This window comes from Lissotriton helveticus, chromosome 10, assembly GCF_964261635.1.
Source record: "Lissotriton helveticus chromosome 10, aLisHel1.1, whole genome shotgun sequence".
In the NCBI taxonomy this organism is placed as follows: Eukaryota; Metazoa; Chordata; class Amphibia; order Caudata; family Salamandridae; genus Lissotriton; species Lissotriton helveticus.
This window is the reverse complement of record NC_136071.1, coordinates 122,899,372-122,921,573: the sequence shown is the minus strand read 5'-3', so window position 1 is coordinate 122,921,573 and position 22,202 is coordinate 122,899,372. Positions and strand designations below refer to the sequence as shown.

The 22,202-nt window shown below is 41.8% G+C and overlaps 1 protein-coding gene across 1 annotated transcript; it reads right to left on the bottom strand.

Moving 5' to 3' along the window:
* Positions 1–6,214: 6,214 nt before the first annotated feature.
* On the bottom strand, positions 6,215–21,287 carry FOXL3 (forkhead box L3). Its single transcript, XM_078664190.1, has 3 exons — positions 20,999–21,287; positions 18,391–18,559; positions 6,215–9,393 (listed from the first exon to the last, which is right to left on the bottom strand). Exons 1-3 carry the CDS (start codon positions 21,103–21,105, stop codon positions 8,923–8,925), a joined length of 747 nt encoding a protein of 248 aa, XP_078520316.1. The 5' UTR covers positions 21,106–21,287; the 3' UTR covers positions 6,215–8,922.
* Positions 21,288–22,202: the final 915 nt, after the last annotated feature.

The window sequence follows — 22,202 nt, the reverse complement described above, 5'->3', positions numbered from 1 at the left end:
CTTATGTCTTCTACCTTCACCAGCTTACTCCTTTTATTTCTTGTAGCCTGTTTTCCTCTCATATTTGGTCTTTGCCAACTAGACGATTAAGGTTAGCTATCCACTATGATTCCATTTTGAGAAAGATCATTCCAGTCACGGGGCTACTTTATAGTTCCCTCTCTTGACATCTCCATTACCCTCTGTCACATCTGGCGTTTTAAAAGAACCTTAAATGAGCATAAAGAGCTATGCATAAAAACAACATAACATTTCACATGCCTATCACTGCCTGTGTATCAGTGTAAGGCGAAACTGTGTGACAGGTGGTCTGTGTGCAGGAGTGCTTGTAATACTGTGCACAAGGGTGCATTTTTGTAAGTGTTTCATGTGCGTGGGTGGCTGCAGGTGAGTTAGTTTGTGAGTGCATGGATGTCTGTAGTTATGTTGGTCTATCTGCATATTTGCATGCATGCGTCATCAATGTCAATGTATACATGGATGACAGATCCTCTCTCCATGTCAAAAGTCAAACCTATTGGCTTTGTCAATGGTTGTTTTAAAAAAAGACACGTGGGGAAGATTTACAAACATTTTGCGCTGGGTTAGCGCCACAGAAGTGATGCTAACCAGCGCTAAAAAGTTTTTTTTACTGTTTACTTTCCAGAGCAAAACTTGTTTTGTGCTGGAGAGCACCCTCAAAGTAGCGCAAAGCATTTTCTAAGCACTGAGGGGGATTACATTGGTGGGTCATGGGCACCATCCATGCCTTTTGACGCAAAACCATATTTACAAAGATTTGTAAACATGGTTTTGCGCCAAAAGTTAACACCCCTTCAAAGGAGGCGTTAACAGGAGAAATGTTGCCACCCCTTCAAAGTCGGCGCTAACAGGAGAAATGCTTTAATTTCTCCATGTTTTTCTGAGATTGCATGCTTGCTGTACTGTGCATCACACATACAAAGTAGGAAAAGCTTTACATCGTGTTTAGGCATTGTAATTTGTACAGGAAGGGACCAAAGCTAGACTCATGCATACACCCTAGCGCTATGGCGCTAAGATGTCTGCCTGGCGCTCAGCAGCTGAATTCAGCACAAAGGAAAGAGGAGGAAAGAGCCATATCTCGGAAGATGTAGCTCTCTCCTGCTCCCTCCCTGTCGCGCAACGCAGCGCAGCCTCGCGAGTGTCTGCGTTGCGCTGCGCAGGTTTTTTGTAAAATTTCCCACCAAGTGATTCGTAACAGCGCAGTTTGTGAATACATTTGCAAAAAAAGAGCTTTCATAGGTAGTAATGGAGTAAAAGTAATTTACGTTTTGGTAAAGTACCAGAAAGCGTTATTTGTCTGCAGCAGACAACCATGTATGTGCCCAGGAGGAAAGCGTGTGCGGCTCCTGGGGGCTGAAAGGGTGCAACCCAGAAAGCATCCCATTGTCCCCCAACCCACCTGGGGTTTCTTTTGTGTCGTGTACAGCCAATGATAGAGTTTAACACATTATCCCCAGCACATGGATTACAGACCCAGACGCACTTGCATTCAAAAGCAATCTAGAAGGTTTGACTTCTGCAACAAAAGGCAATTTAGGTAAATGCAGCCCTGTCTAGAGCAGAGCAGTGCCGCCCAACTTAATGGAAATCTTGTGATCCATAACACTTGCATGGTAGACATTTGCTCCGGGGTAATATGGTCTTAATGTTCATATTTGTGATCGATCCGCGGATTTGCAAGAACGCCATTGAGTATTTAATTATAATTGCATTAGGAATGACTGCGTAATGGCGGCGACATTTGAATAAGGTCACACGTCGCCTTGACCCCGTCTGTGTTGTTCTATATTAAATGCCACTCACTGGAAGTGCTGGAAACCTTTTTTGACGCAGTCAGAAAATAATACAGTAGGTAAATTGAAAAATGTCCTCTTGCGTTCACAAACATGATTGATATCCCTTGCAACACAAATGTTAACACAAATGCTGCTGACTTAATGTTAGCACTTAATTTTGTTAAAGGAATTGTGCATATTTGAAGGGAAGGGCTGCTAGAGGAATAAATGCAATATTACGCTAATCCAGTTTCAATTGTGCTTTCCAGTTTCGCACTAATTTTATGTAACACTGATAATATCTTCACTTTTATCAAATGCACTCTAATTAGTATCTTTTTTGTTGAAATAACTTAATACCCAACTAAAATGTTATTTTTTATCAGACGTGAAAGAACAACATTTTTGAAGAGCATGAAGTTGTGATACTTAAATTGGAAAACGAGGTAAAATGTGCTGCCTAACGCCCTCTCCTGCTCTTTTAAAATGATAACTCACAGCACCGAAAATAAAATGTAGGATACATTTCTTTTAACAAGAATTGAATAAAGTATTAGTTGTCAAAAAAATATGTTGATATATGAAAATACATTGCTACTATTATTTATTAACGTGTTTCAAGTATGGGTAAGTTTAAGATTTAAGTGTGTGTAACTTCACAAATAGGTTGAGTTTTTAATACAACTCCAAACTAAAGCGTCCATATTTACATCTGGCTTCAATCTGTTTTCTTGTCCGTTTTATTGAGAAAGATGGCAGTGACAGCTGCGTAGTAACACTAAATACCTTGGCATTCCCAAATCCTCTGCAATTGAAAAAGATCAGTTTGACTTCAGTCCCTATTTTGTAATGATTATGTATATCACCATTCATCTTTCCGTTCAGATGCAGGTAAAGGTGTTTGTGAGGGGTGTCTTCCATTCTAACTAAGCTCTAGCCAGACTGGCACCTGACAGTGATATAGATGAGGTATGGGCATCCTTCAGGAAGTCCTCTATCAATTGAGGAATTAGACAATGTGAAAATAATTGAGAACAAACTTTACACTATGAAATAAAATGGTGGAAGAAGACTGAACTTGTTGTCTGGAAATCCCTGATCTAGAATTAAGTGTACCGCTACCGAGGAAAAAGAGAGTTGTTAAAAGCTACAAACCAGAGTAGGCCAACAACAATGGTGAGGGCCTTCCACAACTGTTATAGTCCCAGGCTGCAGTGTTGCTCGAATTCTTCAAGATGCACTACTCCAGCCTCTACATCATTGTTAACAGACTAATTTTTTTAAAGAGGTTTTTCTAAAAAAATAAAACGTTCTGTGGCTACTGACAGTTCCCTTGAAGCCTTCACCAAATCGAACCTCATTATCTTGTTTAGTAGAAGGCCTACACTGTCAATGCAGAAAAAGATCATTTGAATATGTACCTGATTCATGTAAGGTGTGGTGCTACAGTGGTTGTTTCGCGTGGTGAGAGGGGTAGGGGTGCATGAATGCGAAAGGCTTGCAGGGGAGAACAGAATACATAGCCCGGCTTGGGGCAGCCCATTTCCAATTGTAGAAAACTATTGCAAATATGTTTTGGGCGAGTTTATGAATATTTGGGGACCTAGACTGACTGATGAATATTAATAGGGAACCCCAAATTCAAATTCTGGGGTTCAGTCACTATCAGCAGTTCGATTTTGGAAAATGGTAATCTTCAGTTGGAAAGAAAGGACTGGTATTAGTACTGAAATAGTGAAAGGCACAAAAAGCAACGTACAGGTGGCGTGGCTATCAGTTCAGCATCACAGCTTTTGTAAGTTTACATAACAAACGAGGAGTTGCAGTTTCTGGCCAGGATTATTAAAATCACAAGAAGAATTTACATCTAGGTGTAAGTACTCAAAGGTAAACCATAACCATAGAATCAGAAAGAGATATCATGGGGTAGCGGCTAGGAGTGAATAAAAACTCTGCCTCATTCCCATAACCCGACACATCTTGGCTGCTGCTAGCTTAGCAAGAAGATTCACAGATGCTGTCTTCTCATAACTCTCAGGCAATTGTACGTTTCTCGCCTGTCCTAGTCTCATTGGTAAAGTGGCCAGAGGCTTGATGTGCAGGGGCAGACCTAAAGTGGTCGTCTTGCCTCAATAACGAGCATCGTACCAACCTGCAATGATTGCATATCCTCTTGTACAATATTGCTTTTAGATAAATAAACGATTCTTGTTGTTGCTTCTTTCCCATGGTAGGTGTTCCCCACTTCTCTCTTCTTCCCTCTCCTTACTTCTTTTAGCTCAAAACAAGCTCTCATGTTGACTTTTAAGGCACATGAGTGTTCTACAAATGTCCAAATATTAACAAATAAAAATGAAATCAGTCAGCTGCACACCACACATAACATTTTGCTTTCTTAAGTAGTTAGAACACCAGTGAGAATAAAAAATACTTCAATTACCAGTTATTTGTTGCACAACCCAAACTTAATCGTTAAATTCCATTAACTGGTACAAAATATTTTCCCACAATATTTGGTTTTACAGGCACAGATACAGCACACCAAATCCCAGAAGTCAAAACTTTTCAAAATGCCACTACTTCCGATTGTTCAGGAAGAAAGAAGCACTGACAGGTCATACTTACACGACTCTTAATAGCAGTCACGGTTTTATGGGCACTGAAAAGCCAGAAAAATGTACAACGCATGTGAATTTGGTAACTGAGACCAAAATCTTTTGTTGGCACTCAATGCATAGGCTGCTTTACATGTTGACCATTAGATCATGCGCATGCATCATACACATACCTCCAGCCCTTTAAATATGGTTTTCTCTCAAAAGAATGATGGGCCATTTTAGGATTCGGTTTACATGACTCTTGCAACGTGGTGCAAGAGCAACGCAAACCATAAGTCAGATTTTTGAAGCCACACAAAGCCACTTTGTGTGGCTCCAAAAATCTAGAGCAATGCAACACAGTGCAAATCACTACATTGTATTACTCTGCCCAAGGTAGGTGTTCAATGGGTGTTCCCATGGGTGTTCCCAAGCAACTCCCATGGTTTCTGACGCATTTCCTAATTTACAATCCCTTGTTAACCTGGGAATGCACCAAACGAATACGTCTCCCAGGAAACACGTAATGCGAAGAAATATTGTTATTTCTCCTCATTACTTCCTCTTCCTATGTCTGCAGCACACATAGAAAGAGGAAAAAGCCTCTCAGGATTGTTTTTGTGCAGGAAGGTGCTCCTTCCTGCACAAAAACAATCCTGCCTGCAACACAGGCCCCTTGCACCATGGTGCAAGGGGGCATGTGTTGGTGCCAGGCTGCAAAAACAGGGCCAGGGCAAGGAAAAAGGACAGAAAATATGCTGTATTGGATAAATATGGCACATTCTTGCCTTTTCCCTGTGACCCAGGGCAGTGCAGCGCAGCGAAGCAGGGTGACTTGCCGCCCTACGCTACAAACATCATACATGTGGCCCTCAATCTCAAACAGAAGATGAGGCTGCACTATTACTCCTAGATGCACACTTTGTTTTATCTCTTTGCTCCAAATATATTCCGAGGTGGATCTATTTTTGATTACAGGACAAGCATAATACATTTAGGATTTGGTTTCAGTCACCATCCTCACATCCATGAAGAACAACTAGACAAATATATTTTGCATTCACAAATCCTTTCTATCGTCTTGCTGGCGTCTTGTATGCTTTGATCGTGCATTCCCAGGGCAGCCGAAGCCAATATTTTCAAAAAAGTGGTCATTAAAAAGAGAAAAAAGTATAAATGAAACATGCAGTAATCAATCACTTACCACACACACTTTCTTAGCACTGAACCAAGAGTTGTCACTTCAGAATAAAGGCTCGATAACAAGATGGGGGTTCATCTTTTTCAACAGGGAACATCTTGTTTTCTTCAGTAGTTACTGAAACACCGCAGTAAATTACCATAATCTCGAATAGATCTGTTTTTTATTTAGGCTTGCCACTTGTGAGATGAAAGTTCTCTTAAAACTGTTCAACAGAAATCAGAGAGACGGTTTGTCTTAGTTGAAACCACTTAGAATTATAGTGTTGGCATTCGCTGAATGCATGTAAGCAGGATGTGAGTAAAGAAAATGTATTTATGGAGTTGTCGGACCCCCTGACTCATATTACATTGATGTCCAAATTGATGTCTGATTGCACCAGGTTTGTACCTCAAACGTAAATACATAAAACGGAGAAATTAAACACATTTATTCAGGTTTTTTGTCTTTAACTACTTTTAGCAATGTCACCCTTGATAAATTCCAGATTTTCGAGAATTGTGCTTGTGGTACTGAAACTAAAAACAAATGCATGTTACGGTTTTAAAGTAGAAAGGAAAACAAATCACAAAAGGCAATACGTTGTAATACACCTAGAATAAACATACTACACGATGTAGGGAAAACCTGTTAATTTTAATGATGTTGCAGACAGTGTACGGCCGTATTCCCCAAACAACAATGATGTATATCGTGCATTTAACAATTTTTACAAGTGCTAGTGACGATGTTAACTGTTCCAACATAAAATACAAAAATATATAATATTCTCTTAAAAATTAATACCCTTGCTATATAACTTAAAATTATGTGAAACCTTCTTGTATAAAAATTCAAGTCACCCTTCAGCTGATACGAACTAAGGGGCATATTACCAACGATTAGCTATATTTATCGCTACCGAGGCTTAGCAACAAATTTATTAACGCTAAGCATCGCCGGAAATTATCGCAGAGACAACTTGCTATTAGCAAGGTTTATCTCAGAAGTGATAAAAATCCTCACGCTAACTGCCAAATGAGAGATTATCGCTGGAAAACCAACGATAATCTCTCGAAGTTTGGAGTTAGCTTGATGATAGGGGCTCACAAATTTAGCCATGATATCCACCTTCCATAGGATATCATGGCTAAGTCAGGAAAATACCAGGTGTAAAAAAAGCAGTGCTAACCGCGGTTAGCGCTGCTTTTTTTTTATCACTAACAGGGTTAGCGAAATCCTTGATAATAGGAGAAATGTCGCTTAACAACATTTCTCCTATTATTTTTCTCTGGAACGCCCCCTTTGCATCTCATTAGAGATGCAAGGGGAAGCGTAGAGAAAAAGGGTGCTAACATGCGAAATTGCGTGTTAGCACCCTGTTGCTGATAGGGAGATAATTTTATCTCTGTTTTCTTGGCTTTTAAAGCCAAAAAAGCGGAGATAAATCCCTTGATAATATGCGCCTAAATGTAATCATGGTGAACATCTCAGTTTATATAAACTGGCAAAATAAAGCTAGAGTCTTGGATCTGATAGGAAACCACTTGAGAAGAAATAAAAAAATATCTTTTAAATGTTATTTTGTTAACTGCTGTTGGAGATATGTGTTTACCATTATACAATTCTCAATATTAACACTGAAACACATTGCATAAATAATTCTAAATCAACATTTCGGGTTAAACTCTTCCTGCTAAAATCGAATTACCCAAAGAGCAAGGCTTTGAGAAATGATTCTAACTGTTCGCAGACACAGAAGCAATGCCACTAAATTACATTTTTATTGCATGGAATATCATATTTTTCCTTTAATCTTTCATTTAAATAATGTCCAAAATCAAGGTTAATTTAAGAAAAAGAATTATTCCTAGTTGGTTATTCTACCACAAGAAGAGCTTGGATCGATTTTTTTTAAATAAAGTAAAATAGTTGAATCACTGACTTCTCTTGTGGAGTGTGACAAGTAGATTTTTAATTGTTATTTAGACTGTATATTACTTATCTAAAAATATTTTTAAGTTAAGTTAGACTAACAGAGATTTATATTGAGGTGCTGTAGTGGCTGGGTACCTTCTATTGGGGGTACCTATTTAAAATGGACATACAGCACATATTGAAAAGGAAGAAAGAATTATGCTGAACACCAACAGTATCTTAACAAATATCCCCTTCCTTAGAAGGTGGCATCAGGACTCACTTCAAAGTTTGTTTAGTGGACACTTTAGAGGATTGGCTACCGGCATTGGTATCTATTTGTTGATAGCAAAGCATTGCACAGTATTATTTTTTCTCAACTAGGGGTTTGAAGACACACAAAAAGACAATAAAGGGAGCCATATCATTTCAGAGATAGCAGAAACTTCACTTGGTGGTGCATTCCACGTGTTTTCTGTGTGGAATGGGATCTTTGATCACACTCTGTCTACCACGCAAACTCGATTGCAATGACTTATGAGAAAACAGAGACACGTAGTGGTAGAAGCAGAGACAGGGCAACACTGAAAAAGAGAGAAAATAAAATTGAGAGAGGGCTGACAAAAACCAACACAGACAAAAAGCGCCTATATACCACAGTGCTTTAGCTATTGCGAGGTGACAAGTGTACACTTTATTTCAAAGCTACTTCCGATAGGTCTTGTTTCATACCTATGGACAACAACCCATGGGCTAATATTTTTTTGCGGGTAAAATTAACTCTCTTATAATAATACTTTTGTCACTCAACAGTATAGTGCACATACCCCTTTCAAGCCCATGAGTCTCTAATATGCAATAGGTTCAGTGCATGAACTGAACCAGAGACTGAGAATAAATAGTCTAGTGTTACATATGTCGTGTTTCTGTCTAGTTCTTAGTTTATTTCTGAGTGTTACTCTTCCATCCTTGTTTGAGTCATTTATCATGAAGGAAGCTCAGAGGAGACTACAGATTGTTTGCAGCGCTTATTGAGGTATGGCTTTGAATGAATACTAACTAACGCAAAAGTTATCCGAAAACAATATAATGCAATCCATTTTACTTGCATTCTGCTAATGTAATTTATAACAGCTTGCGAGAACGCAGCGGAGGGTACAACCATCTGCAAACTGAACTATAGGCAAGGATTATTTTATATATCAATTTATTCTATGTTTGTTATAGCTATGCAGGGGAGAAAGAAAACGAAGAAATTGGAAGACCCAAATAGCAGATTGTTCTTGAATTTTGAAAGCTATATATTAGATTTCATCACTAAGTCTGTGTGGGGGCAATTCCGTGGCCTGCTATAACACAAGAAGGCTGAGAGAATGCACTCCAATACTTCAAGCTTTATATCTTCAGTAGTTGTAACAAAGAGAGAACTTCATATTGTCCAGAATTGGAAATGCATTTGCTGTTGGTCCACCAGATTATACTTGTCTGGAATGCCATATGGAGATCTGGCCAAAGGCATTGGGTCTGGAGCTGAGAGGATATAATCAATGCTAAATTTAATTTCTGATTCTGTTTTTCCAAGTCCAGGGTTTCTTTGAGTCAGTGTGCTGGAGATCTCTCTTGGAATGTACTCATTTGGCTCCATGTGTCTATGTGCTGGTTCAGGTTGGTTTTCATTAGAGGACACATCGTGCAAGCAAGAGTCCATAACTGTAAATGCAGGAGATGGCAGTCCATCTTTTTGACCAGGTGTACGTACTTTCTGTCCTCGCTTGATGTTTCTCCTTCTTCGTCTCCTCCTGTAATTCCCATTTTCAAACAGATCCAGCATCGATTCACATCCTGGTGCAAAGGTCCAGTAGTTTCCTTTTCCCTTCTCATTTCCTTCTGTCCTGGGAACCTGCATTAATTTAAAAGCAGTTTAGTGTGTGTATGAAATACAGATGCAGCAGCACAACATCTGTCTCCAGTTTAGAACCACATTGGTGTAAACACACAAAACAAGGAGTTTAAATCTACTTTTTTTTCATTAAGCATCTTGTAGGTAAAGAGCTTAAGGCTATACTTTGCAGAACATTATGCAAACTATACACACATTTGTGGCGGTTATGGCCAGACTGCTTAATTTGAAAGTTCTTATCTACATCATGCAAGACCTTTGATTTACCTGCAAACATTGGATGCTGAAACACTCTAGGGAATTGCATGATCACCCCACCCACCCCCTTCATCCACAGAACATTTAAAGAGTGTGTTACAACCCGCCTGCCCTAATCGACACCCCCCCCCACCCGAAGTAATTTTGAAAATATGTGAAGATTAAAGAAAAGCCCGTTCTGCGCTGACAGGCTATATACATACATTTTTATGTAGCTTTACACTTTCATTTAACTTTCAGGACTTGATTACGATCTTGCTAAGCAGGATAGTCTGTCAAGTGATGGATATCCTGTTCGCCGTAATACAAGTTCCATTATATCCTATGGAACTTGTAATACGGCAGACAGGATAGATGTCCTGTTTGTGAAGGAGTATCCCATCCGCCAAGATCATAATTCGGCCCTCTCTATGTAGAACCATCAGTAAGAAACAGTACTAGCATAGAACTGGCAGTTAGAGACAACACAGACAGTAAGTGAAATGTAAGCAGTACAACTTGCAACTACCTAATGTTTACAATTTAAAGTGTTTGACACCAATTCAGTTTGCAGTAGGTGGTGTGTGAATATCCGAGCTGCTTGACTTTTTTTTTTTACCCCCACTACCGGCCGCGGCTGGGTGTACCTGAGCAAACCTTTGTGAATTCTGTTTGGCTGGTACAACTTTGAACATGGGATTACAATCTTCAAGTCTTTCCAGTGCATTTTGTTACCAATCAAGAGGGAGGCGGTTGATGTAAATCTGATTGTGCATAGAGCACCGGCAAGCTCTGGCAAGTCTGGTCCAAATAAACTCTAATACACTGTTTCTTCCCAACATTCCTTTGCATTCTAAAGGAAAAATAACAGTGTTTTCTGTTGTCAAAGGTCCCTTCAGTTAATGTTGTCAGCCCTAGACTGCACATTCACAAGCTAAACCTGTGAATGTGCACACATACTCCACACATCACTAAGTGTTCCTGCGTGTGTACTATTTTTTATGAGAAAGTTTAACTTTGAAAAGTTTGCAGAACAATGTGTGAAAATCCAAACCTTTGATACATTTTTTGTAACATATACCCATATTCCGCACAAAAACAGTCAGGGGTCTGATCTATTAAAATTGGAAAAACTTATGACTAAATAAAACGTGCCTTGGTCTGTTTTAAGGTATTCCTGTTGGAGGTATATACTAGCCTTTCCTTTGCTAGCTGTGTTAATTTCTATGCTGTAAGGAACTGTCGTATGTGCGTGGGAGTTATTACGTGAAACATTTCTGCCTATTTTTTTAGAACTACATTTGTGTATTTTATGGATTCATTAAAGACTAATTTAGAGATAAGACATTTTAAATTATATTTCAAAATGATTTCTATTCTCACTGAAAAATATTTGTGTTAGCGTCCTTACGCCCTCTATCCCCACCTGTGAACATTGGGGTGAGCTGTGCTCCTTCCCACATTTTCTGCAGCAGTTAAATCAGTGCTTCAGTGCTATAACTTACAAAATGTTAGCAAATACCAAAAAGTCTAAGTAGCATTTTTTGGGGACAATACCCACCTTAACTCTGCCTTTCCATTGTAAACTCTAAATATAGGACCGAGGAAAATCTGTCATGCTGGTGGATTTACTACTACAATTTAGGCTTTGAAATTCCACGAATCCAAATGTTGTGAATCGTGTTGAGGAAATGACTATCGTCATTGCATTTTTTAACCTTAGGTCTACAAAGTTATTTTTTTGTTCCCAAAGAATACTGACTTCCATCAGCATCACGTCATCAGATAACATTTTGTTTGTGTATGTGTGTGTGTGTATGTGTATGTATGAAAGAGATAAAGAAAGACTGCGAGACAGACGACACAAGTAAGAACACACAAAACCAGGTACAAACAGAATGGAATGATTTGTTGGTGAGTGTGATGAATGACTTAGATATTGTTCACAAAGCTGTGATGTAATGTAAATGTGTCATATCAGTATACTAATAACAAATCTTGCTAGGTATGTAATTAACAAGTGTTGCTATTGTTCAACTTGGAGAAGTGTGGCTTAATGGTTAAAGCGGCAGACCCTGATGCAGAGGTCTGGCCCGGGACCAGGGTTCAATTCCCGCCTCGGCGGGTCTTGGGCTCAATTTCCTCGGACCTGATAATTCTCGCCTCGGTGCCTATTCTAATCATGGGTCCCACTCTGCAACACTGGGCAATAGCTTGCTAAATCTCCACAACAGCCCCCACAGCGCTGGGATGCCTGGCTTCACCTTGGGGGTGCCCAGGAGTGGACATTTCACAGGGAAAAGCCAGGAAGGGTTCCACAGCGGTATGCGTATAGCGCCAAGACACCTCAGGGTATAATAAGTGCGCTATACAAGTACAAATTCATTTAATTTCATTTCAACTTCATGCTACTCAGTTTACTGACTTAATAGGAGGATGGAAGGCTCAGGCATTGTGACCCATGGCCATCCGGCCAATTTAAGTATTGGAGGGGCTTGGATATCAATGGGGTACTCCAGTGAAATGGTAATTTTAAAGGTATTACTTATGATTGAAAATGGAAAGGCTCCTTGGAGAGCATTAGGGAAGATTCTGGGATTTTTTTTCTTTCTTTCTTGCAGTTTGTTAAACTCCACTTTTTAGTCATATATGTATGCACTGTAGAAATTGCACTCATTTTGATATATATATATATATATATATATATATATATATATATATATATATATATATATATATATATATATATATATATATATATATTCATCCCAAACGCCTGGAGCTTCTGAGAGGCACCCAACATTCCTCCACCCTCCGGGTTTCTTTCTCAGCGCACTTGTCCCTCTTCCTTTTGAACGTACAGCGCATGGACCCAGAAATGCAACCTACTACAGGACAATAATTGCCTTATTTGACTGCAAACACTCGACTTTACTGAAAAGCAAAAACAAATGTGGGGGCATTTAAAACGGACTACAAACCCCAGAAAGCAAGGTATGACGCTGCATTGAGCCTGCGCCTATCCGGTGGTTTGTTCAATAAAGATCCGTGAAACTACTGATGCCCTAACGAGTGTTTCCTGTTGGCAGCCCCTGATGATGGGATGAATTCCCTGAAACGCGTCGGGCAAATGTGACAAATGCAAGAGGGACAAGTGCGCTGAGAAAGAAACCCGGAGGGTGGAGGAATGTTGGGTGCCTCTCAGAAGCTCCAGGCGTTTGGGATGAATAATTTACACGGCTGCCTGTGCCGTGGGGAGTGCACCATCACCTGCTTGGAAAACGACCTTTCACAGCAACGTGAGGCGGGTGCTTCCAAACTAATTGGAGGCATCGCACATAACTCCTTTTGAACGTACAGTGCATGGACCCAGAAATGCAACCTACTACAGAACAATAATTGCCTTATTTGACTGCAAACACTCGACTTTACTGAAAAGCAAAAACAAACGTGGGGGCATTTAAAACGGACTACAAACCCCAGAAAGCAAGGTATGACGCTGCATTGAGCCTGCGCCTATCCGGTGGTTTGTTCAATAAAGATCCGTGAAACTACTGATGCCCTAACGAGTGTTTCCTGTTGGGAGCCCCTGATGATGGGATGAATTCCCTGAAACGCGTCGGGCAAATGTGACAAATGCAAGAGGGACAAGTGCGCTGAGAAAGAAACCCGGAGGGTGGAGGAATGTTGGGTGCCTCTCAGAAGCTCCAGGCGTTTGGGATGAATAATTTACACGGCTGCCTGTGCCGTGGGGAGTGCACCATCACCTGCTTGGAAAACGACCTTTCACAGCAACGTGAGGCGGGTGCTTCCAAACTAATTGGAGGCATCGCACATAACTCCTTTTGAACGTACAGCGCATGGACCCAGAAATGCAACCTACTACAGGACAATAATTGCCTTATTTGACTGCAAACACTCGACTTTACTGAAAAGCAAAAACAAACGTGGGGGCATTTAAAACGGACTACAAACCCCAGAAAGCAAGTTATGACGCTGCATTGAGCCTGCGCCTATCCGGTGGTTTGTTCAATAAACATCCGTGAAACTACTGATGCCCTAACAAGTGTTTCCTGTTGGCAGCCCCTGATGATGGGATGAATTCCCTGAAACGCGTCGGGCAAATGTGACAAATGCAAGAGGGACAAGTGCGCTGAGAAAGAAACCCGGAGGGTGGAGGAATGTTGGGTGCCTCTCAGAAGCTCCAGGCGTTTGGGATGAATAATTTACACGGCTGCCTGTGCCGTGGGGAGTGCACCATCACCTGCTTGGAAAACGACCTTTCACAGCAACGTGAGGCGGATGCTTCCAAACTAATTGGAGGCATTGCACATAACTCCTTTTGAACGTACAGCGCATGGACCCAGAAATGCAACCTACTACAGGACAATAATTGCCTTATTTGACTGCAAACACTCGACTTTACTGAAAAGCATTTCTGGGTCCATGCGCTGTACGTTCAAAAGGAGTTATGTGCGATGCCTCCAATTAGTTTGGAAGCACCCGCCTCACGTTGCTGTGAAAGGTCGTTTTCCAAGCAGGTGATGGTGCACTCCCCACGGCACAGGCAGCCGTGTAAATTATTCATCCCAAACGCCTGGAGCTTCTGAGAGGCACCCAACATTCCTCCACCCTCCGGGTTTCTTTCAGCGCACTTGTCCCTCTTGCATTTGTCACATTTGCCCGACGCGTTTCAGGGAATTCATCCCATCATCAGGGGCTGCCAACAGGAAACACTCGTTAGGGCATCAGTAGTTTCACGGATCTTTATTGAACAAACCACCGGATAGGCGCAGGCTCAATGCAGCGTCATACCTTGCTTTCTGGGGTTTGTAGTCCGTTTTAAATGCCCCCACGTTTGTTTTTGCTTTTCAGTAAAGTCGAGTGTTTGCAGTCAAATAAGGCAATTATTGTCCTGTAGTAGGTTGCATTTCTGGGTCCATGCGCTGTACGTTCAAAAGGAGTTATGTGCGATGCCTCCAATTAGTTTGGAAGCACCCGCCTCACGTTGCTGTGAAAGGTCATTTTCCAAGCAGGTGATGGTGCACTCCCCACGGCACAGGCAGACGTGTAAATTATTCATCCCAAACGCCTGGAGCTTCTGAGAGGCACCCAACATTCCTCCACCCTCCGGGTTTCTTTCTCAGCGCACTTGTCCCTCTTGCATTTGTCACATTTGCCCGACGCGTTTCAGGGAATTCATCCCATCATCAGGGGCTGCCAACAGGAAACACTCGTTAGGGCATCAGTAGTTTCACGGATCTTTATTGAACAAACCACCGGATAGGCGCAGGCTCAATGCAGCGTCATACCTTGCTTTCTGGGGTTTGTAGTCCGTTTTAAATGCCCCCACGTTTGTTTTTGCTTTTCAGTAAAGTCGAGTGTTTGCAGTCAAATAAGGCAACTACTGATGCCCTAACGAGTGTTTCCTGTTGGCAGCCCCTGATGATGGGATGAATTCCCTGAAACACGTCGGGCAAATGTGACAAATGCAAGAGGGACAAGTGCGCTGAGAAAGAAACCCGGAGGGTGGAGGAATGTTGGGTGCCTCTCAGAAGCTCTAGGCGTTTGGGATGAATATATATATATATATATATATATATATATATATATATATAGCGTTTTACCTAAATGATTCCCTGTCATTGTGTATTACACTCAACAGTGTTCGCTGTCCTACATTTACTGGAACTTCAACCTGAACTTCCCAGGGGCACGTCAGCTATGTAAATACGTGTTGAAAAGGTTGTGGCAAATATTTGTGAATATATACAGGTTGTTGAGGGTGTGAAGTTATTAACCTAGTAGGGTTGGAATTTCTATGACCACTGGTCAAACAGTTCCCTTGGTATGCCAACTGGTCTAAACTCAGCATCCATATGAGCTAACAAACTATACACAAGTAGATCACATGCGTTTTACCTATTTAGCATTTTCTGAAATAGGTGTAATCAATGGATGACTACATTATAGTTTTTGCCTGGCATCCAGTAGACTTAATTAAATTGGTAAAATACTTTGTAAATAGGGGTCTTTTAGAATAAACTAGGTCCAGACAAGCTTATAGTAAAAGTTATTAACCCAATGTGCCCTAAAGATATTTCCTTGCAGATTATACTATGGAATATCGAGGTTTACAATATCACGATACTATAATAATGTAGACCAAATATTGAGGGACAAAATATTGAAAGGTGAGTGCCTATGGGAAAAATAAATATTTGCTATTTTTAACTCCACATCTATGCACCTTAATAGTGTCTTACGATGTTGTGCATATGGTGTTTGGTGCCCTCGAGATTCCTACTTTGATATTCTGGGGGCATATTTGTTTGTAGGAGAAAATAACAGATGAAGCTTTTTACATTCCTAAGGACCCAATGGCTGTATATCGTTGGAATGTTATATCTCTAGTCACAAAAGGCAATAGAAATATCAGAGTGTATAATACATTCTTAGACACAGTAACACACTCCAAAGGAAAACATGTAATCGTAGATTATGGTGAGCAGGGTGATGGTGGAGTTGGCAATGAAAGGGACAGCTTAGAGCTATATTATTTAAGATTAACTTCAGGAGGAATTCGTTCAAGAAATGTATGAAGAGGTGGGATTTAAGAGGTTTTCTGAAGGTGAGAAGTGTGGGTTGCTTGCTTATGTCAAGTTATGGGGGTTACAGCATTAGTACCTACCCCAGCGTAGTATTGCTATGGTAGAAATATCCTGAAATATCCTGAATTTGGATACCAAGATTTGAAGGGTAGATATCTTTATACGGTTTCTTAATCCACAAGAAAAGAAGGGTAATTTAACAATGCATGGAGGAGTGTTGTGGTGGTTGGTTCTGTAAGTCAGGCTGCCAAGTTGAAATTGACTCTTAGCTACGATAGCTAGAGAAATAAGTTGGCAAACTCAAGGGGTAAGGTGAATTAAATTGGCCGAGGTAGAGACGAGCCAGAGTCCATAGATCACTGTGGCACATACTGCCGTCTTCAAGTGGTCAGATGGGATGCAGTGTCTATTTTTTTGAGTATTAAAGATTGATGTCTGGAGCCACCTTGCTAATTTGCACGATTAAGGTGAGGGCAGGATTAGGCGTTAGCCCACAGAATGTTACCATGAGAGAAAGAAACCATTTGAATCTAATGAGTCAAGCACAGACAGAGATCACATTTGCTTAAGTAAGAGAGTGTGAAAAATGTGGAATTCCGTTTGTTTTCTGGTCAAGTCTTTCCCACCACCCCCTATGACAGATTGACTGTTGGTGAAAACATTGAGGGGCACATTTACAGTGAAATGGTGTGGCGCTGCAAGCAATTTAGCTGTGGCGCGCTGTGTCATTTAAAAAATACATTGATGCACTGTATTTACAAGAATATGGCGCACCCCCGTGTTTTCTCTTATGCTAAAAAAGCTGCCTAGAGGAAGCACAGGCACGGTTGCAGGAATTTGTGTTTGTGCAGGAAGGCACACCTTCCTGTGCTAAAACAATCATTAATGGCATTTTGCTCGTTCGCAAGATCAAAAAATGTTGAGAAATAAAAGTATTCCTCCTTGTTGCACCATTCTAACGCCTCGGTTTCAAAAGCACTAGTTTTGGGCGCTGCCTCAGATTTACAGATCTTTGTATATCTGGGGAAGTGTCAAAAAGGAATGGGTGTAACATGGGAACGCCCACAGAAGCACCCATTGTTTTCGACCTTTTGCTGCAGTGTACAGGGCCATATTTACCAGGTGGAGCTAAGCCATGCAAAGTGGCTTAGCTCTGCCCTTTAATATGGACTAGGGCATTGCGCCACCGGAGGCGCAATGCCATTGTAAATATGCCTCCGCGTTTTTCGGGGATTTGGTGCATTAGTGCATACGTGCTCTTTTTGCTTGTCATTTGTCCATAGTAAAAACAATGGGGCATATTATCATGGACCGGTGTTAAAATTATCGCCGTTTTATTGGCAGGAAACTGCCGATAAAACGGCGATAATGGGCTTGATAATACGCCCTTGTTAATTCCCATAGAAGCCCATGTTCTGATGTTAACAAGGGCTTCTATGGGAATTAACAAGGGCGTATTATCAAGCCCATTGTCGCCGTTTTATCTGCAGTTTCCTGCCGATAAAACGGCGATAATTGTAACACCGGTCCTTGATAATATGCCCCAATATTTCCCGTGAAAAATCAACTCCAAAATCCACTTCCTGTTGGCAACATTGGAAAGTATAGTGTTCCATTCACAATCCTATAAATGCACCTACACCTCATTTTAGTTGTGTAGATTTTTGTAGTGTTTGTAGAGTGTAAAGTCACTTGTGAAATATTTCCAAAACCCATCAAGTTCACACTTTGTGAAACCTCACAAAGGTTTTATATGGCATCTCATGTTCTACTCCGTTCCTTTCAATGTGTCCTTCCTTTTCCTGCATGTATTCCAATGGGAAAGTCTGAAACTGAATTGCAAGTTAATGTCCGCTCCATACTCCAGCTGTTTACACCCACAACATGTTTGCAAATCAGACACCTAAGTAACCAATGAAAGAAATGTGAAATTCTGCTGGGTAAATTAAAATGCCAGCTGGAGCAGTCATCATTATAGGCGATGGAAACGCTGCTACATAAAAAGCATGTTCTAAGAACCAAATGGAATTAAATTAAGCTAGCTCCAAGCTTTTGTCAAGCAAAAACATACGTATTAAAACTGAAAAGAAGAGATAAAAGGTGCCATTTGAGAATGGTGGGGAAGGGTGGGTTACCATCTCATGCTCACCTTGATAAAACAGCTGTTGAGTGACAGGTTGTGTCTGATGGAGTTCTGCCAGGCCCGTTGGTTTGATCTGTAGTAGGGGAATGTTTTCATTATGAAATCATAGATGGCAGACAGGGTCACTTTGTTGGTAGGGCTGTGCTGGATGGCCATTGCGATCAAGGCGATGTAACTAAAAAAAGACAGGGAAATTGAAATAGAAGATGGTAGAAAGACGGACACACAACTTGGGCCTGATGGTTTCTACCTATCAAAAAAGTGCATTTGTCCTTTAATAAAAATAAAACAACTCCGAGGAACATGAAGCTTCAAATCCCTGTGCACAGTACCACAGTGACACACCAAGCACCTTTGCAAGCATCAGCCTTCTAAACTAATACAACAATAAATGCAAACTCGTTATGCACCCGACGTCCCTTTATTAAAAAAAACCTGCAGATACTGTAGCCGCTTTAAAAAATAAAACACAATTCCGACTTACTTAAATTAAAGAATCACAATTAATGTATACAATTTGCATTCTTCGGGTAGCAATAGTATTATGCAGGGACAAGAGCAAACAGTGCTTCGTTTCTACCACAATAAAGTGACTTAACATAAACTAAGAGAAGGAAAAAAAATGTAAAACTTTGTTTAAGCTTTACATTCGTGCATTTGCTTAATTGCTGCCAATGGGCGGGTGCCTGGTTGTGATCCACGTTACCCAGAAAGTGCAAATAGTGTAAATGAAGGATGGGAAGACCAGTGCTTTAAATGGAAATGTACAAGGGCAGGGATTCACTATTTAGAGTACCCGCCTGCTCCTGAGAAGTGCCGGTACTCTCCCATGAAATATATTGCTGCTGTGCTGAAGTGCAGGTGCTCAGTACCGGACAGCACCTGCACATTTAAAGCCCTGGTGAAGACGAAGAGAAGATGGAAGCTTACAGCTGCCTGTAGTAAGGTCAGCTCCCTCACCATGTTGAAAGTGACACGCTGACCATTGCCTCTACACAAGCAAAGCCTTTACACAAACGTGAAAAACATCGCTCTTGTGCTTTGCTGGTGACAAAAGTTGGTAACATGCCGACCTTTATCAGAATGGAAACATCCCTTACACAATTGAAGCAGGCTGCCCTTACATGTACATATTAAGTTCTATGTGGGATCCTCGGCGCTTACAACATGAATATATTTTCTAAAGTCTTACCTGTAAGGAAGCACTGCGTTCCACCTGGTTAAACCCCCTTGTGCACGTCGGTGCAAGTCTGCTCTTCCCTGTGCATGCAGTCATAGCTGTCACACTTTGCTGTCCTTTATCTGAATGTAAGGACGCCCCTTACAATGACATCTAGATCTGAAATCTAGATTACAAGCATTTTCCTCACACCATTGAAATGTGTTACCCTCTTTATGCAAAAACAGCCCTCAAACCTTGGTGACATTGTAACACCTTCTCAGAATTTTAGCATTACCCTTACACCCTGGTGACACATTGATTCCTCCCTATATGTGCCGACATATAGCTCCCCTTTGCTGGTGTCATGCTGCTCGTGTTGTGCATATAAGCATAGTGTTGGCTCTTCGGTGACACCTTACCTGCTTGCAGAAGTCTTCACGCTTTAGTGACATACTCCACCTTCAGGGCATACTATTACAGAACTCACACCATGGTGAAATCCTACAGTGACATGCTATACATGCTTCCACCACAGCCCTACTCTTTGGTGGCACACTGCACGTTACCTGCATGCAATCACAGGCTTTGCCTTTTGGTGACATGCTGGCTCAACCCTTTGAGCTTGGTGACATAATGCTCTGTCCCCGCATACTTTTAACGCCCTTCCACGTTGGTGAAATGCTGTCTCTTCCCTGCATCCGATAAAAGTCCTTACATGTTGATGACATGTTCCACTCTCTTTGCACGCCAGACCGCTCTTTGGTGATATGCTGACCCTTACCTACATGGATTCACCCCTGCATACTTGCAAAGCTCCCACAATTCGGTGAAATACTATATCTTCTCGGCATACTTACTTACACATACTTCGCATTTTGGTGAAATGCTGTAGTGCAAGCTACACTTTGCTTGCACATTCGCCCCATTCACGCTGCCTTTACCCATATGCAATCACAGTCTTTACATTTTAGTGACACATGCCCCCCTTCTGTGCATACTGTTAAGACCTCACACTTTGGTAAAATGCTATATCTTTCCAACATACTATCATAGACTTCGCAGTCTGGTGATATGCTGTAGTGATATGCTACACTTTGCTTTCACACTCGTCCCAATCACGGTGACATGCTGCCCTTACCCATATGCAATCATAAACTTTAAACTCTACGGACATATGCGCTCCCCCTTCCGGGCATACCGTGAAGACCTCACACTTTGGTGAAATGTTGCTACAATGACATGCTGCACTTTCCTTGCACACCTGCCCCACTCTTAGTGTCTTTTTACCTTTACCCATATGTAATCGCAGTCTTTTTACACTTTAGTGACATTGATTCTTCCCCCGCCACACTATTCCTTGACCTCACACTTCACGTTACACTACCCCTGCACGCCTCCCCTCACACCTCGGTGGCATCCTGCACACACATCCCACCCAGGTGTCACGCATACCTGTACGCAGGCCGCGTGAACTTCTTCTCCTCGTCAGAGCTGCACGTCGGGTAGTCCTCCCCATCATAGTTGAAGCAGTTGTACGGGTACTGCGAGTTGTCAAACATCCTGGAGAGACCCCGGACGCCCTGCTGAGACCTCTGCCTCCTGCCAGCCCCTGCCCGCCGCGCCTGCTGCTGGGACTGCCGCTGTTTGACACTCTGCTCCAAACCCAACTCTCCGGGCTCCCTCCTCGCCTCTCTCTTTCCTTTCACCCCACCCTCGCCTGCACCCCCTGCTACTTTTTTCAGAATCTTGACTCCCGGGCAGCCGGTCTATGGGGTTATTCCGTTCCCATCCAATCTGGTTATGAGCTGCGCAGCTAATAACGGATTAAATCGGCTCGTTCTCTCGTGAACCTTTGAACTCCGGGGCGCGCGCAGCCAGTAGCGTTTCCTCGGCTCTGTGGGTGGTCTGATGCGGCGAGGGGGGGAGGAGGGGTGGAGGCAGGAGGGCTGGGTGAATATATAATTCTAGTGCAGCATGTATGTATACCCTGATGGCAGCAACTGCACTTCACGCATCTGACTTCGGGTAATCATATATATATTTTTTTTGTAATAAAGTTTGAGGCGTCTGAGTCTAGTTTACTGAGCTGAGGGCTTTTCTTCCCATATGGAATCCCCGGCACACACATACCAGCCCGTGACACTAGGTGCACTGATACAATCTGCAGTACAGTATAATAGACATAAATGCCGTGGTGTTTTCGTGACTGCAGGCAGTGTGTACGTTCAAAGAGCGCAAGGCACGGGCTACGGAGGGCCAGTGTGGAGTGGGAAAGAAAGAGGAAAACAGCTGCAGGCGCTGCAACTTCTTGTGTGGGCTTTGATGTGGGGACGAATTAGAGTCTAGACAATGGCCCTGCGCTGTGTAGTCCTGGGTTGTTACAATGGTAAAGGTTCTTCCCTCAGGCGACCCAGGCTTCTGCAATGCACTATGCAGACTATAAGCCAGGCTTCAGGGATGATGCAAGGTGTGTTTATTACCCCGAAGTCAAATTTAGCAGAAAGTAAACCCACCATTAAAGAAACATGAAGCCTAGAAGTACCTAAAAGACAGTTACACCAGTTACAATGTCCAATAGCCAGGACATCCTGGTTCAGCCAATGGTTGCTGATTCATGTTCCTGGTGTATATTGTCTTCCACTGTGGCCATCTGAGG

Coding starts and splice junctions, on each gene's coding strand:
- FOXL3 (XM_078664190.1), bottom strand. CDS start 21,105: ATGTTTGACAACTCGCAGTACCCGTACAACTGCTTCAACTATGATGGG. Junction 18,560..20,998: donor TTCACGCGGCCTGCGTACAG/GTATGCGTGACA, acceptor GTCTTTTTTTAG/TTACATCGCCTTGATCGCAA. Junction 9,394..18,390: donor TCAACAGCTGTTTTATCAAG/GTGAGCATGAGA, acceptor AAATTAATGCAG/GTTCCCAGGACAGAAGGAAA.